A 16,025-nucleotide genomic window follows, 5' to 3' on the forward strand; every position below is an offset into this window, starting at 1 on the left:
TCCTCATGCCAAACCTCGTGGGCTTAACTATAATTATAATTGGCTACTTGTACATCAATTTGGGTGTCTGCGGATGATGGAAGAAAGATTTTTGGAAATAGAGAAATAAATATATGTTTGTTTTGTCGACTGGGAAAAATTATTTGACAGAATTGACTGGTGTATGCTGATGAAGTTTCTGAACGATACTAGTATAGATTTGAAAGATAGAAGGTTGATAAAGCAATTGTATATGGGCCAGAAAGTGGTAGTTCAAGTAGAAGAGGATCAAACTGAAGAGACAAGTATTGGAAGAGGTCTACGACAGGGTTGTCGTATGTCACCGACACTTTTCGATATATCGTCGTTGCCGGGACAAAACCTCCTATGTGACAATATTTTTGGAGATATACTGACCCGCAGCACATACATTATGAAGAGCGAGAATGCCTTGACCATATTCACACAATATTCCACCTTAGATGACAGAACCTTACCGTCCAGAGTTCTAAGCTAAAATATTTCACATATGATGTTTTGTTCCGGCAGCGACGATATATATGCTGAAAAGCTAATCAATAACTCCTTGGAAAAATAAAAAGGACTTGTCGTGGGAGGACAAGAATAAAAACCATCAAATATGATGATGACATATCTGTGCTAGTAGAAATGGAAGAAGAGCTCCAGGTAATGATGAGAATAATATTGTAAGTGTGGGTAAAGAATTTGGAATGAAACTGAACATTGGCATGACCGAAGTGATGAAAATACGAAAGGATGACGACACAATTAATATATGAATAGATGGAATAGTATTAGAACAGGTTCAATCATTCCAGCAGTTGGGAAGCTTGATAGCTTCCAGCGGAAGTTGTACAGAGGAAGTGAGACGCAGAATATCCATGGGAAAGAGGGCTTTCGTGAGAATGAAAGGTTTGCTGACAGCTAGAAGCATACCAATTAAACTTAGGAAGAGGTTTGCCAAATGTTTTGTGTGCAGTGTGGTGTCTTATGGTTCTGAAACGTGGACAGTCAGACAGAAAGAACGACAATATTTAGAAAGCTTCGAGACGTAGTTATGGAGAAGAATGGGGAAAGTGAAATGGATCGATAGAGTGAGAAATGACGAGATGCTGAGCAAGGTAGGAGAGAAGAGGAACTTCATGATGATGATAGAGAAGAGGAAAACATCTTGGCTTGGTCACATATTACGTAGAAATTGTCTACTACAGAGAATCACGGAGGGAATGTTGAAGGAAAATGAGGAGGAGGAAGATGAAAGTTTGGAATGCTGAGAGATGTGAAGAGAGGAAGAAGTTGCAAGCAAATGAAGCGAGATGCTCAAGACAGAGAAAAATGGAGGGCATGGTTGATACCTGTCTAAGGACAGATTTACTGAAAGAAGAAGTCAAATTGTATTGAAGTGATTATGTAACATGTTTTTCACTTCACCGGAAGTCGGTCTCTTGTAGGATGACGTCACGAAATTCCTGCAGGACAATCACTCAGCTGCCCACCACCCATATTTATTTCCCTTGTTCAATCATTACTTGACTGACATTCCGTCTCTTACTAGATTCAAATAGTGACATGACTCCCATGATAGCTTAAAGCATCGTATTGATCCTTTGTATTATAAATGAAAGTTATATTATAATACCTTTGCAGAAGGTTGATATCCTCACCAGGGGAACGCCACTATACCGGGTGTATCAGAACTATACCGACAAACAATCAGGAATACTCTTCGTGTTACGTTTAAGAATGATGGTGAAATATTGGCAGAAAAAAAATATTTTCGAGGTAATGAGGTTACTTTGTTATTTCCGGGCACTGAATTCAAATTGACGAACTAGCTGCATTTGCTATAACAGAGAGCCAACCGTTGCCTGTTGCTGTGCGTCAGAGGAGGGAAGAGAAGGGAGGTGAAGTGGGAAGTGGGAGACAGAGGTAATGGGTGACACACCATACACCCTGAACAGAGTCCAAAGGTCACTACTATACTGTTATGGACTGTGCATTGAAGTGAGAAGGGGCGTATTGAACATCTAAATTCGTTCAGTATTGATTCCATTTTCAATGTTCTGAGTGAAGGAATACACAATTTTGGGGCGGCAGTGTTGCATCTTCTAGCATGCTAGATAATAGAAAACGTCATTGCGACCAACAGACGAGAGGACAAACATCTGGTCCATTCCTTGACTGACATGTGTGTCTTAATTACAGTGTGTTTGTGTACTCCGTGTGCAGTTAAGGCTGATTAGTAAACGAATTGTGGATATTGCTCACTCCCGTGCGAGTCGAACGAGGAGACTTGTGCATACGCGCGGAGCATTACCTCTGTCTCCATCATACATCTCAATTCCACTCCCTGAAGCACGGCAGTGGCTTGTACTCTGGCAAAGCAAATACAGCGAATTCGTCAATTTGAATCACGTGCCTGGAAGTAACAAAGTAAACTCAATTTCTCGAAAAGAATCATGTTTTCCGCCAATCCGATTGCATCATCGTTCTTAATATAACACGAAGGGCATCCCTGATTTTCTTTTGTCGGTATGGTTATAAAACACCCTGTAAATGAAAGTTATAGTATATTCCTGACCAGTTGATTGATATTATCACTAGGGAGACGATAGTATATACTGCCAACTACTGTGACACACTATAGCGTTTAAAGGTACCAATTCGCAGAAAATAACCTGGAATTCTCTCAACAGACGTCGTGTTGCTGCACGACTACGCAAGGCCACACACATTCAATAGCAGCATGAATTGTTACTGCGCTTCCTAGGGGAAGTACTGGACCATCCTCCCTAGAGTTACGACCTCATACCCAGTGATTTCCATCTCTTTGACCCGTAGAAGAAACGTCTGTGTGGTAAGCGATTCGCAAATTCACCGTCTCCTTATTTAAAACATTACATCACCCAGGAGAGTATATGTTTATTTTGTAATAGTTAGAATGTAGTAATTATTTACACATAGACATCAAAAGTCATTGATGACGCACATCCTCCAGTAACACTGTTTTGCTGCAGCAGTCAATATTATTGTGGTCATTCGCATCATGAATAGCATTAGTTGTAAATCATAGAGCAAGGCTCTAAGAAATGTGCTGGATTCGCATTAAACTGGGGACAATAATAAATGGAATCAGTTCTTTACGCCTTCTCCTGGCACAGCTTACATAGCTTTCTCATTTATTTGTCTTGTGTATTTACTTTTTGTGTTGGAATTTGAAGGACCAGTGGATTTGCCTTTGCCACGTTCATCCATTATTATACCACGTTTGAAAGGAACAGGTCACGAACCAATAACCCGAACACGTAACTCGAACCTCAGTCCGAGTGCCGTTAAAGAAGTATAAAGGCCAATCACAGTGACAACCAGTAAAAACAAGCAAAACCGGATCATGTACAATGCCGCACGTGCGCTTTAACGACATCTATCGCGGGAACGACATGACGCACATGTGTGTTCATTTTCCTTAAATACCTTAAATAAATTATACTGTAAGAGTTCGTAAATGTGCCATGCAGACATACATTCCTAATGTAAGGAACGGTAAGTTCTCGTTTACACATTAGCACAGGAAATGAACAAAACGAACATTTTTCTGATGGACTGCATATCGTCGTTGCCGGGACAAAACCTCCTATGTGATAATATTTTTGGAGATATACTGACCCGCAGCACATACATTATGAAGAGCGGGAATGTCTTGACAATAGTCACACAATATTGCACCTTAGATGAGAGAACCTTACCGACCAAAGTTCTAAGCTCAAATATTTCACATAGGAGGTTTTGTCCCGGCAGCGACGATATCCATATGTGGCAGGGAGGCGTGACCAAGTCATAAGGAAACTAATGGAAAGGAAGAGCATTGTCAGATACGTGGTACTAGAACTAGTCCACCCCCGGGGACGCAGACGAACAATACACCGACGGTATCTCCTGCCTGTCGTAAGACGCGACTGAAAGGGTCGCCAAGAGATGATGGATTTAGAACCATGAGATTACGTCTTGCGATTAGTACCATTAAGTGAGGAACACCATTGGTCAACGTTACTAGCGAGTAGTACCATTATATGAAGTACACTATAGGTCTGTGTTACCTGTGGATGGTACCATAATGTGTGATACAGCCCGAAAGCCTGCAGGTTACGAGGTGACGCATGGTCAGCTCGATGAATCCTCTCGGTAATTATTCTTGGATTTCTAAACCGGGATCTCAACCTCACCGCCAGATAGCTTCTCATTTGTAATTGCCAGGGCTGAGTGCACCTCAAACCGACCCTCAATTCAGGTAAATATCCATGACATGGCTGAGAATCGAACCCGGGTACATGAGTGTGAGGCAGGCACGTTACGCCTATACCGCGGGACCGGCACGAATACTGTGTATTACAGTGTGATAATAAAGCATAATATTGCTAGTTTTACTTCCCACCAACTACTTTTAGGGTTTTCGCGGATGCCGTGGTGCAGGAATTTCACCTGCAAGAGTTTTTACGTGGCGGTAAATATGAAGACACAAGGCTGGCCTATGTGAGCACTTACACATACCATCCTTCTGAACCCGGGAGCTTGTTCTCAGAAGACCGGCGCTTCCACCATCCGAGTCACTCAACACGGCTTAGCGTGCGACGTCACACTGACGTCGTTACTTACGTCGCTCGTTCTTCGGTCGATACCAGAAGAGGAACCATTCTAAACATAAATATTTCTTACGGAACATTTCACTTATTGACTCGGAGTAAATAAAATGGCATTCCCCTTAACTTTGTAATATACTCCTCATGTATCAAGGATTTAAACGAAGCTTTCTCTAGTTTTGTCCAAGTAAGTAGCCTTAAAGCCTCGTAAATTTGTATACATATATGCCTATTTACTATATATATATATATATATATATCTTCATTTTAGACTGTTCTAACTTTCGGAATTCAGTCTGTGAATTAGGGTACGAACATACCGAAAATGCATCGCAACTCTCGGTCGCGGTTTACGTCGCGGTCGATGGGGGCTGAACATATCGGGGAGGTTTACCTTTCAGTGTTCTGAGATGTGTTTACAGTGAGTGGACGTAATGTTTAGATCTCCGCGTTCAAGTTAAAGATAATTTATCCTCTATTGCTGAGCTTTTACAAGTATAGAGAATATTCAAGTGACAGTGGAGATAGTGATTCATTGTGCATAAGCACACGATGGAGGCTAGTTTCAAATCGGTCAGCCCACCAGTGGAATACTCATCCTATAGATCAAAGAAGGCAGGCGCTGGGGGAATATCACAACTTATTTGAAGAACTGAAACACCACCCGAACAGATTCCATTCATACATGAGAATGTCCCTTGAGACGTTCCAATACATATACAACAATGTGGAATCAAAAATTGATACTGTGAAGTACAATAACTACCACACGAATACACGAATACACACGCGGACTCTGTGAACACCTGGATCAAGGACACAGTAGACCGGGGGGATATATCACGTGATCTCAATCCGGACAAGCCAATCAGGAGCAAGCTACATCGATGCCTCCCGTTTTATAGCGATGGAAACACAAACTTTTTTGTCATCGCGCTAGACCTCCTGGTAAATCGCGATGGTGAATGGAAGCGAGCATCTTTGACATGAACTGTTCCATTTAAAACTGTGTGTTTCTGTTATCAGGTGACATCGAGGCATCGACCGCGATGTAAACCGCGATCGCGAGCTGCGATGCACCTTCGGTATGTTCGTATCCTCAAGTAAGCTCCTCCACAATTCTCTATCAGCCATGTGGCTATCTTTAAATAAATGAAAGCTGAGTCTAACCATCGTAGCGTTTATCCCCCTCTACTTCTCTTACCCTCCACAACCGAGTCCATTATTCTCTTAGATGACCTATCCTCCTCCATTCCCCTCGCATGATTCCACCCTCCCTCCAAAACCCCATGGCACTACAGCCATTGAAGGGCCATGGCCTACCAAACGACCGCTGCTCAGTCCAAAGGCCTGCAAATGTCGAGGTGTCGTGTGGTTACCACGACGAATCCTCTCGGCCGTTATATTTGGCTTTCTAGACCGGGGCCTCTATCTTACCGTCAGATAGCTCCTCAATTCTAATTACGTAGGGTGAGTTGACCTCGAACCAGCCCTCAGGTCCAGGTAAAAATCCCTGACCTGGCCGGGAATCGAACCCGGCAAGTACCCTACCTCTACACCACTGGCCATGATCCCACCATCGAAGCCGTTTTATGTGTACAACTTCTTCCACAGAGTTTGTTCATAACTTTCACTCTATCTCCTATTTAAGTACCTCCCTGCCATTACTCCTACCTGTCCTTACGAGCAGCCATTCTTACTACTTTCATGTCTGCTACTTTCAGCTTGTGAATAAGATAGCCTGAGTGCACCCAACTTTCACTCCCGTACTGTAAAGTCCTCCTGAAAACAGATCGGTGTAAAGATAGTTTCGTCCGGGAGCTGATTTCCTTCTTATAGAATACCGCTGATCGCGTCTCGGAGTTCACTGCTTTACCTTTTCTGCAGCTTGATTCAATCTCACCGTCCTGGAAGAAAAAACATCCTAAACATTTGAAATTATCTACCTGTTTCTGTTTCTTATTTCCAACTTGATATTCAGGTTTCATCCCTATTAACATCACTTTAGTCTTGGAAATCCTAATTTTCATATCATTCTAATTTTACCTATTTTCAAGCGCCAAAATATTGGATTGCAGGTCTTTAACGCAGTCTGCCATTAAGACCATTACACTTTCATAGAAATATTTAAACAAGTTAACTTGCTTTTCAGCCACGATGAGATAGAAAGTGCTAAAACCGGGCGAGTTGGCCGTGCGGTCAGGGGGCGCTAGGCTGTGAGCTTGCATCCAGGAGATAGTGGGTTCGAATTCCACTGTCGGCAGCCCTGAAGATGGTTTTCCGTGGTTTCCCATTTTCACACCAGACAAATGCTCGGGCTGTACCTTAATTAAGGCCACTGTTGCTTCCTTCCAACTTCTAGGCCTTTCCTATCCCGCCGTCGCCATAAGACCTATCTGTGTCGGTGCGACGTAAAGCCACTAGCAAAAAGTGCTAAGACTGGAATGGTAGCAAACCGTATAGGTATTTAAACAACAACCCTGTACTTTCCTGGTATGAGACTGGGAAACCATGGGTATCACTTTAAGGGTTTTCGACATTGTACAGTGAGCCGGCCATGCAGTGTAGGGCTAGAGTGCTTGCCTCTTACCCGGAGGCTTCGGTTTCATTCCCGGCCAGGAAAGGGATTTTTACCTATTTCTCAGGGTTGGTTTGAGGTCCATTCAGCCTAGGTGATTACAATTGAAGTGCTATCTGACGGTGAGATAGCGGTCCCGGTGTGGGTGTGCTCAAAGCCCCAAACGATGGACGAATCCTCATCAACAGCGTAATATGCTCTCACTCTACATGAACACTGCTGAGAGATTTGAAAGTGATTCAGGCTTTTGGCACGCAGTCTAGTGATTATAACTTGCCGGCCAACATTTGAATGATGAATTTCTTTTTCCACCAGCGGGATTCGAACCGGATAACCAGTGTGTCAAACCGTATAGACTTGACGCCTTAACGGTGATGGCCACCAGGCGGGCTACTTCTTTAACCTCAAATGACATTTCGGTAGTACAGAAAAGGTACGATACCAGGTTAATTTCTCGGGATAAAAATGGGTTGACGTAGTACTAACCGGTATATCCCATTTAATAATAATAATAATGTTATTTGTTTTACGTCCCACTAACTACTTTTTAAGGTCTTCGGAGACGCCGAGGTGCCGGAATTTAGTCCCGCATGAGTTCTTTTACGTGCCAGTAAATCTACCGACACGGGGCTGTCGTATTTGAGCACCTTCAAATACCACCGGACTGAGCCAGGATCGAACCTGCCAAGTTGGGTTTAGAAGGCCAGCGCCTTAACCGTCTGAGCCACTCAGCCCGGCTATATCCCATTTAGTATCGCGGTTAGGTACATAAAAAGTTATATGCCAAACTACTACTACTAAAACGTATTCATTCCGTCCCTGAAGGGAACGGCAGGCCTCTTAGACGGTAAAGCCATCTCTCAGGCCAGGGGGGATTTGCTACGTTGAAGGAAATTTTCGGAGAAGGTGAAGGGGTTGGCGGCCGTGGCCTGCACTAGGAACTGTCCCGACATTAGACATAGTACAGGAGAATGAAAACAACCAAGGACAACCGATGGTGGGGACCAGCCCTACTCTGTCTCCCGAGGACAGAGGCGTAGAGCCACGGCAGAGCCGCGGCCACCCCTCCTCTGCTCGGTTGGTCGGTCGGAGTGCAGAGCTGTCGGATCACGGACAAACCGTGGCCACTTGTGGGAAGAGAACCGTTCTACATCCGCCGACCTGCCAACCTTTAATTCATTGCTTGATGTATCCTAATTTTCTTGCTTCTTGTTCTGTTTAACGTTGCCTTTTGTACAAAGTAAATTTACATTACAGATTATTGTGCTCTCGTATAGAACGGCCCAGCAGTGTGGGGGCAACGCGTCCACCTGTCGCCCGGCGGCCCCGGGTTCGGTTCCTGGCTGGGTCAGAGTTTTTAATTGTAAATGATTAATATCCCTGGTCTGGGGACTGGGTGTCTGTGTCGTCCTTAACGTTCCTTTTTTCACATTCAACATTCTACACTTCCTTCATTCCAATTACACGCAGGTTCATATCACATGGGGAAAAAGATCTCTATAGGTCGACGCCCCAAACACATAGCATTTAAAAGTTGCTCTCATATACACCAATTGCTCCCTTCTGTCTTGATGAATCGACTGTAACTGACAATATTAAAGGCTTCATGAAAAACATCCACATCCTATTTCTAGTCATTCAACCTGATCAGGAATGCAATGAATGAAGCCTCCGTCAGGCGGCGAGTATAGGAACTGTGCCGACTGCTGAAGCCTGTCGCAATCCTCTGGGGCAATGATTAATGACTTACGGATGAAATGATATTGGAGAGTGTAGCTGGAATGAAAGATGTCAGGGAATGTTGGAGTACCCGGAGTAAAACCTGTCCCGCCTGCGCTTTGTCCAGCACAAATCTCACATTTAGTGACCGGGATTTGAACCACGGAACCCATTGGTAAGAGGCCGGCGTGCTGCCACCTGAACCACAGAGGCTACTAAAGGCTTCATGCTCTTCCAAAATAATAGAAATTAAATGTCTCTGGAGAGCTAGATTTATTAAAGAAGTCCGCCCTCCAATGAGGGTGACCGTTCGGATCCGGAATACAATTAGGTTACAATTTCAATAGAATTAACAAGCATCAGAAATTGGAAACTTTATTATTTTTAATGTTGTTATTATCTTCCTTTCTTTCGGAGGGGGAGGGGTGCGGAGGAATTTTAATCATGTTCTCAGGTATAGATGGAAATAAATGATTAATGGTAATTTTTTGGCCACGAACATATCTGTGCTGTTGTATTTTTGGTGGGCGAAATGAAATGAAGTCCTTTCGGCACTTTCCACGTTTTACGATGTCAGTACGTAGAAATATTTCAGGGAGCGTGGTAGCCGAGTGACATCGTTAGTGGCTCTCTTCAAAGCCGCTGTGATTTGAATCTTCGCCCAGTAGCCTAGGCTGCACGTGGGATTTTTCAAGTGATAAATTCGCCTCCCTGTGGCTCGGATTACGTATAAAACTGTATCTCCCGTGGCTATGAACGCTTCTTGTTTCTTGTTTCGATTAGGATTCTGCCGTGTTACCCGAAAGAGTTCTAATTTATCTGCCATCTGGTAATGTTAAGCAGAACGTCGAAATCGACAAACAGGCAAGCTAAATGGCGTCACATAAAAATACCTTCACACAGCCAAGCCACACATTTATTATTATTATTATTATTATTATTATTATTATTATTATTATTATTATTATTATTATCATTATACATGGCCAAACGGTTAGCGTGCTGACCTTTAGTACAAGGAGACCAGGGTTCGATTCATGGGCGGGTCGGATATACTAACCTTCATGGTTAATTCCGACAGCTCTGGGTCTCCAGCATTATAATCCATCATAGATAGTGCCCCATCTTCACAGATGCGCAGGTCGCCTTAAAGGCGTCAACTCGAAAGACCTGAACCAGGCATCCCTGGATGAGACATGTTATTATTATTATTATTATTATTATTATTATTATTATTATTATTATCATTATTATTATTATACTATTAATACTTCCTTCACCAAGCGAGTAACTACCGGGTTTGAGCCACGTAGCTATCAGTTTGCATTCGGGAGGTAGTGGATTCGAACCCCACTATTGGCAGCCCAGAAGATGGTTTTCCGTGGTTTCCTATCGCTAATCGATGCCATAATACCTATCTATGTCGAAGCGACGTAAAGCTCTTTTTGATTCTGGCACGGGTTATATTATGGTTGCCCATCCTGACTCCACGTGAAGTTGTAGATGAAAATTCCAACCCGTGGTTGACCCAGTTTAGAAACCAAGCCTCCAGGTTATGTATCCATCAGTTCAGCCATATGTGCGCTAATCACGCCCATATTATTATTATTATTATTATTATTATTATTATTATTATTATTATTATTATTAGTAGTAGTAGTAGTAGTAGTAGTAGTAGTAGTAGTAGTAGTAGTAGTAGTAGTATTGCTCGTTGATGAAACATCTGGAGCCATCTGGCATGGCATGAAAATAAGAACTTCTGGGTTACAAAATTCCTTCGATATACAAAAACCTATCAATTTTTGGCAAGGATAATTGTTCGGAAATCAACGAACTATCTTCTGGAATAATTCTTACTTTTCATCGGTACCTTCTGTAACGTAGGTGATTCCACTTAAAAGTGATCTTTAAAATTTCAGTTTGTGGAAAGGAGGACATTGTTTTTAAATTTAGGATTTCTGAAAAATACAGTCCCATGAAACAGCACACTGTTATTCTTGAACATGCAGGTACTAATAACGTTTAGAAAACGTTAAAGTTGATGCATATGAATTTTCACGATCACAATAACTTCATACTATTATTATTATTTTCAATTATTAGAGTGCGTAGCATACGTTGATCATATGCAATGCTGATATTTAGTGTAGAGTTAAAAGTTACGACCAGGATTCGAACTAGAAACATCTCAATTTCTGGGGAACATGAAGTATTAATTATTAATTTTTAATCATTCGGTAGTCAATAATCGATTTAATTCTGTATTTGCGGAATATTTTAAAAGTAAGTTTCGAATTAAAATATAGTGTTTGATAGAAGATCTCGTGGAAGATTAACTTGCACAGCTCCTTTTACCTCTGACGTTATAATGAAGGCAAATCGTCAAAATTACGTTTAATGTTCCATGCAACGCTATGTGAAATTAAAGGTGAATAACTATAACACCCACCTGCCAACCTTGAAGTAGAAGGCTGCGGTCCACAGTTCGCAACCACATGACGGCATCGCCTGCCTGGAAGTCCTTTAGACGGTAACATTTGTTGTGCAGGTAGATCCCCAAACACTTGAGCAGCTCAGAAGTTGACGCCTGGATTACGGTTTTCTTGGGTGGTGGCACCAACTGCTGCTGCTGTTGTTGTTGCTGTTGAGGGGCTGAAGATACAGACTGAGGTGCTGCTAACAACACAGCTTTAGGTGCGAGTTTGTCGCAGTTATGATGGTTTGTGTTGTTGTTGGTATTGTTGGCACGGACAATGTCTAAGCTAACAGCGGCTGTTGAACACGCTGTGGTGGTGGTGGTTGTGGTAGTCGAGGAAGATTTATTGGCAGCAGTGTAGTAACAAGAAATTGATGATGCCTTCTGAATATTTTTATTCTTATCCACAACAAGGGGATGAATATTATCCACCAGCGGCTGACGAAACGCCGTTAAATTTTTATTTTTGTTATCAAGCTTTTTCTTGTTGTTATTAGCGGTTGAAAACCGCTTCCAGCTGAGAGCATTGATGAACAGTGAATGTTTCTTGAAATTCTTCTCCAAGGCATTCTTCTCAGAAATAATCCTCGCGTTTTCATTGTTATTATTTATATTGTTCTGATTGTTGGAATTGGTGGTATTATTGTTGCCGACACCACCAGTTCCAACAGAGGCAGTGACACCTTTGTTTTCTCTGTTTTTGGCATTGTTGAGTTGCTCATAGCTGAAGTTGTTGAGGGTAAATTCGCCGCCACTGTTACTAGAGTAGACAGGGCGACGCTCGCGGGGGCTGAAACTCAACACGGTCCCCATGTTGCGAACCGTTGAACCCACCGCAAGCTCCCACAAATCTTCAAGCACCACCGTGCTGACAGAATTAGGCTCCTCTTATCACATTAAACACCACCATCATAATCGATGAAGATGATAACTCGGCAAACTGTATTTCAAACGAAACAATTGAACCAACAAAAATTATTGTGACGTAAGTCAAAATTCAATATGGCGTCCTCTGTTCCTAAACAGCTCCCATCGATCGATGTCGTACAACAACACTCCACTTAAATTAAATCTTCTAATTACTTGCTAGTTTTTTGAACAGTCCAAACAGTTTTTATTTATAAATGTAAAATATTATATTTCTAGTCACTGGTCAAATGTATATTGATCAACACTACCACGTGGTTCAGATGTATCTAATTATGAACTATCCAAAATATGTCACTACAATAACACTTCACCTTTGAGAGTTTAATTGAAAACTTTGGGATTTCAAAATAATTGGCACTGTTTTCAAACAAAAAAAAGGGAAAAAGCAACCTCACACGGATTTTCTTTTCCGTATACTGTGTTTATTTCTGTTAGTGTAAAGAACACATCCGCAATTCACTGCAGGACTCTTGTAAGAGAGCCAGCGAATCTGCTACAGCAGACAGTAGTGGTCTCTGGTACAGAACTGAGAAATCTGACGTACTGGTATACCCAGTACAAACCATCACATTCACCCTCTCTTCTTGCCCCTCCCTAAAACCACTTGCGCGTTGCCCCTGGCAACCAGTTCTACTGCTGATGTCACATGGCATTGGTCAATATTCAGTCACGTGATCCCCACTGCGCCTGAGAGGCTAGATTACACACCCTGGCTGTGTGTGGAAAAGCGTTCGATAAAGTTTCGTAGGAGAAGTGCTGGGCTGCGGGAAGGGCAAGAGGGAAGGAGGGGAGTTTGGACAGGAGAGCAAAGGGGAAAGAGCAGTGGCGAATTTGTGTGTGAGTGGAATGAGCACGTGGCCAGTGTTCGACTGCTGATGTGCACCAGTACTTTTGCGGTTCCGTTTGGGGACTCGACTACTTCCTGATAGCATAAAGAAGCCTTACGTAGTCACGTGTCGCATGTCCGGGCGTACAGTCATACAGCCCCAGCTGGTGATAGAGGGCTCACTCATAGAGGTCTCCTGAACACGTGGTCTATGTATGTCATAATTGAAAAATACTCACGAGTTTGTGGTCTATGAATGTCATAATTGGAATATTCTCACGTCTCTTATTAGGAGATTTTGGAACATATTGCACTTCATCCAGGGATATCAAACACCTGAACAAAAGCAAAGCTGCACTTTAAGAACTAGATTTTGTGAATAATAATAATAATAATAATAATAATAATAATAATAATAATAATAATAATAATAATAATAATAATAATAATAATAATCTTTTTCTTATTTCTTAACCTGCTTACCGTCCTGGGTTGTCTTTCCCTTAGACTCAGCCAGGGATTCCACCTTTACCGCCTCAAGGGCAGTGTCCTGGAGCGTGAAATTTTGGGTCAGGGGGATACAGCTGGGGAGGATGACCAGTACCTCGCCCACGCGGCCTCACCTGGTATGCTGAACAGTGTCCTTGCGGGGTGGATGGGAAGATTGGAAGGGATAAACAAGGAAGAAGGAAGGAAGGAAGGAAGCGGTCGTTGCCTTAAGTTAGGTACCATCCCGGCATTTGCCTGGAAGAGAAGTGGGAAACCACGGAAACCACTTGGAGGATGACTGGATGGGAATCGAACGCCCTGTACTCAGTTGACCTCCAGAGGCTGAATAAACCCCGTTACAGCCCTCGTTCCACTTTTTCGAATTTCGTACCAGAGCGTCAGCTAATCGCACTAACCACTACACAACAGAAGTGGGCCAATAATAATAATAATAATAATAATAATAATAATAATAATAATAATAATGTTTGTTGTTTGAGTCATCAGTCCATAGACTGGTTTGATGCAGCTCTCCATGCCACCCTATCCTGTGCTAACTTTTTCATTTCTACGTAACTATTGCATCCTACATCTGCTCTAATCTGTTTGTCATATTCATACCTTGGTCTACCCCTACCGTTCTTGCCACCTACACTTCCTTCAAAAACCAACTGAACAAGTCCTGGGTGTCTTAAGATGTGTCCTATCATTCTATCTCTTCTTCTCGTCAAATTTAGCCAAATCGATCTCTTCTCACCAATTCGATTCAGTATCTCTTCATTCGTGATTCGATCTATCCATCTCACCTTCAGCATTCTTCTGTAACACCACATTTCAAAAGCTTCTATTCTCTTTCTTTCTGAGCTAGTTATCGTCCATGTTTCACTTCCATACAATGCCACGCTCCACACAAAAGTCTTCAAAAACATTTTTCTAATTCCGATATCAATGTTTGAAGTGAGCAAATTTCTTTTCTTAAGAAAGCTCTTCCTTGCTTGTGCTAGTCTGCATTTTATGTCCTCCTTACTTCTGCCATCGTTGGTTATTTTACTACCTAAGTAACAATATTCATCTACTTCCTTTAAGACTTCGTTTCCTAATCTAATATTTCCTACATCACCTGCCTTCGTTCGACTGCACTCCATTACTTTTGTTTTGGACTTATTTATTTTCATCTTGTACTCCTTACCTAAGACTTCATCCATACCATTCAGCAACTTCTCGAGATCTTCTGCAGTCTCAGATAAAATAACAATATCATCCGCAAATCTCAAGGTTTTGATTTCCTCTCCTTGGACTGTGATTCCCTTTCCAAATTTCTCTTTGATTTCCGTTACTGCCTGTTCTATGTAAACATTGAAAAGGAGAGGGGACAAACTGCAGCCTTGCCTCACTCCTTTCTGGATTGTTGCTTCTTTTTCAAAGCCCTCGATTCTTATCACTGCAGACTGATTTTTATACAGGCTGTAGATAATTCTTCGTTCTCGGTATCTGATCCCTATCATCTTCAGAATCATAAATAGCCTGGTCCAATCAACATTATCGAAAGCCTTTTCTAGATCTACGAATGCCATGTACGTGGGCTTGTCCTTCTTGATTCGATCCTCTAAGATCAGACGTAAAGTCAGGATTGCTTCACGTGTTCCTACATTTCTTCTGAAGCCAAATTGATCTTCCCCCAACTCAGCTTCAACTTGTTTTTCCATTCTTCTGTAAATAATACGTGTTAAAATTTTGCAGGCATGAGATACTAAACTAATAGTGCGGTAGTTTTCACACCTGTCAGCACCGGCTTTCTTGGGAATAGGTATAACAACATTCTGCCGAAAATCGGATGGGACTTCTCCTGTCTCATACATCTTGCACACTAAATGAAATAACCTTACCATGCTGGTTTCTCCTAAGGCAGTCAGTAATTCAGAGGGAATATCATCAATTCCAGGTGCCTTGTTCCTATTTAGGTCACTCACAGCTCTGTCGAACTCTGACCTCAAAATTGGGTCTCCCATTTCATCAGCATCAACAGCCCCTTCATGTTCCAGAACGAAATTATCTACATCGTTACCTTGATACAACTGTTGGATATGCTCCAGCCATCTTTCTGCTTTGTCTTCTTTCCCTAGAAGTGGCTTTCCATCTGAGCTCTTAATATTCATGCACCTAGATTTCCTTTCTCCAAAGGTTTCCTTGATTTTCCTGTATGCAGCATCTACCTTTCCCAGGACCATACAGCCTTCGACATCCTTGCACTTCTCCTTCAGCCATTCTTCCTTAGCTACCTTGCACTTTCTATCCACTTCATTCTTTAATCGCCTGTATTCTTTTCTGCCCTCTTCATTTCTAACATTCTTGTATTTTCGTCGTTCATCA

The 16,025-nt window shown here is 42.2% G+C and overlaps 1 protein-coding gene across 1 annotated transcript in view; it reads right to left on the reverse strand.

The window, feature by feature from the left end:
• Cdk5alpha (Cdk5 activator-like protein) overlaps window positions 1–12,223 on the reverse strand; it is a 267,107-nt gene extending 254,884 nt beyond the window's left edge. The window contains exon 1 of the mRNA XM_067147145.2: window positions 11,384–12,223. Coding sequence (XP_067003246.1) covers window positions 11,384–12,223 — 840 coding nt within the window. The remainder of the gene's footprint in view (window positions 1–11,383) is intronic.
• Window positions 12,224–16,025: the final 3,802 nt, after the last annotated feature.

This window comes from Anabrus simplex, chromosome 1 (genome assembly GCF_040414725.1).
Source record: "Anabrus simplex isolate iqAnaSimp1 chromosome 1, ASM4041472v1, whole genome shotgun sequence".
NCBI lineage: Eukaryota > Metazoa > Arthropoda > Insecta > Orthoptera > Tettigoniidae > Anabrus > Anabrus simplex.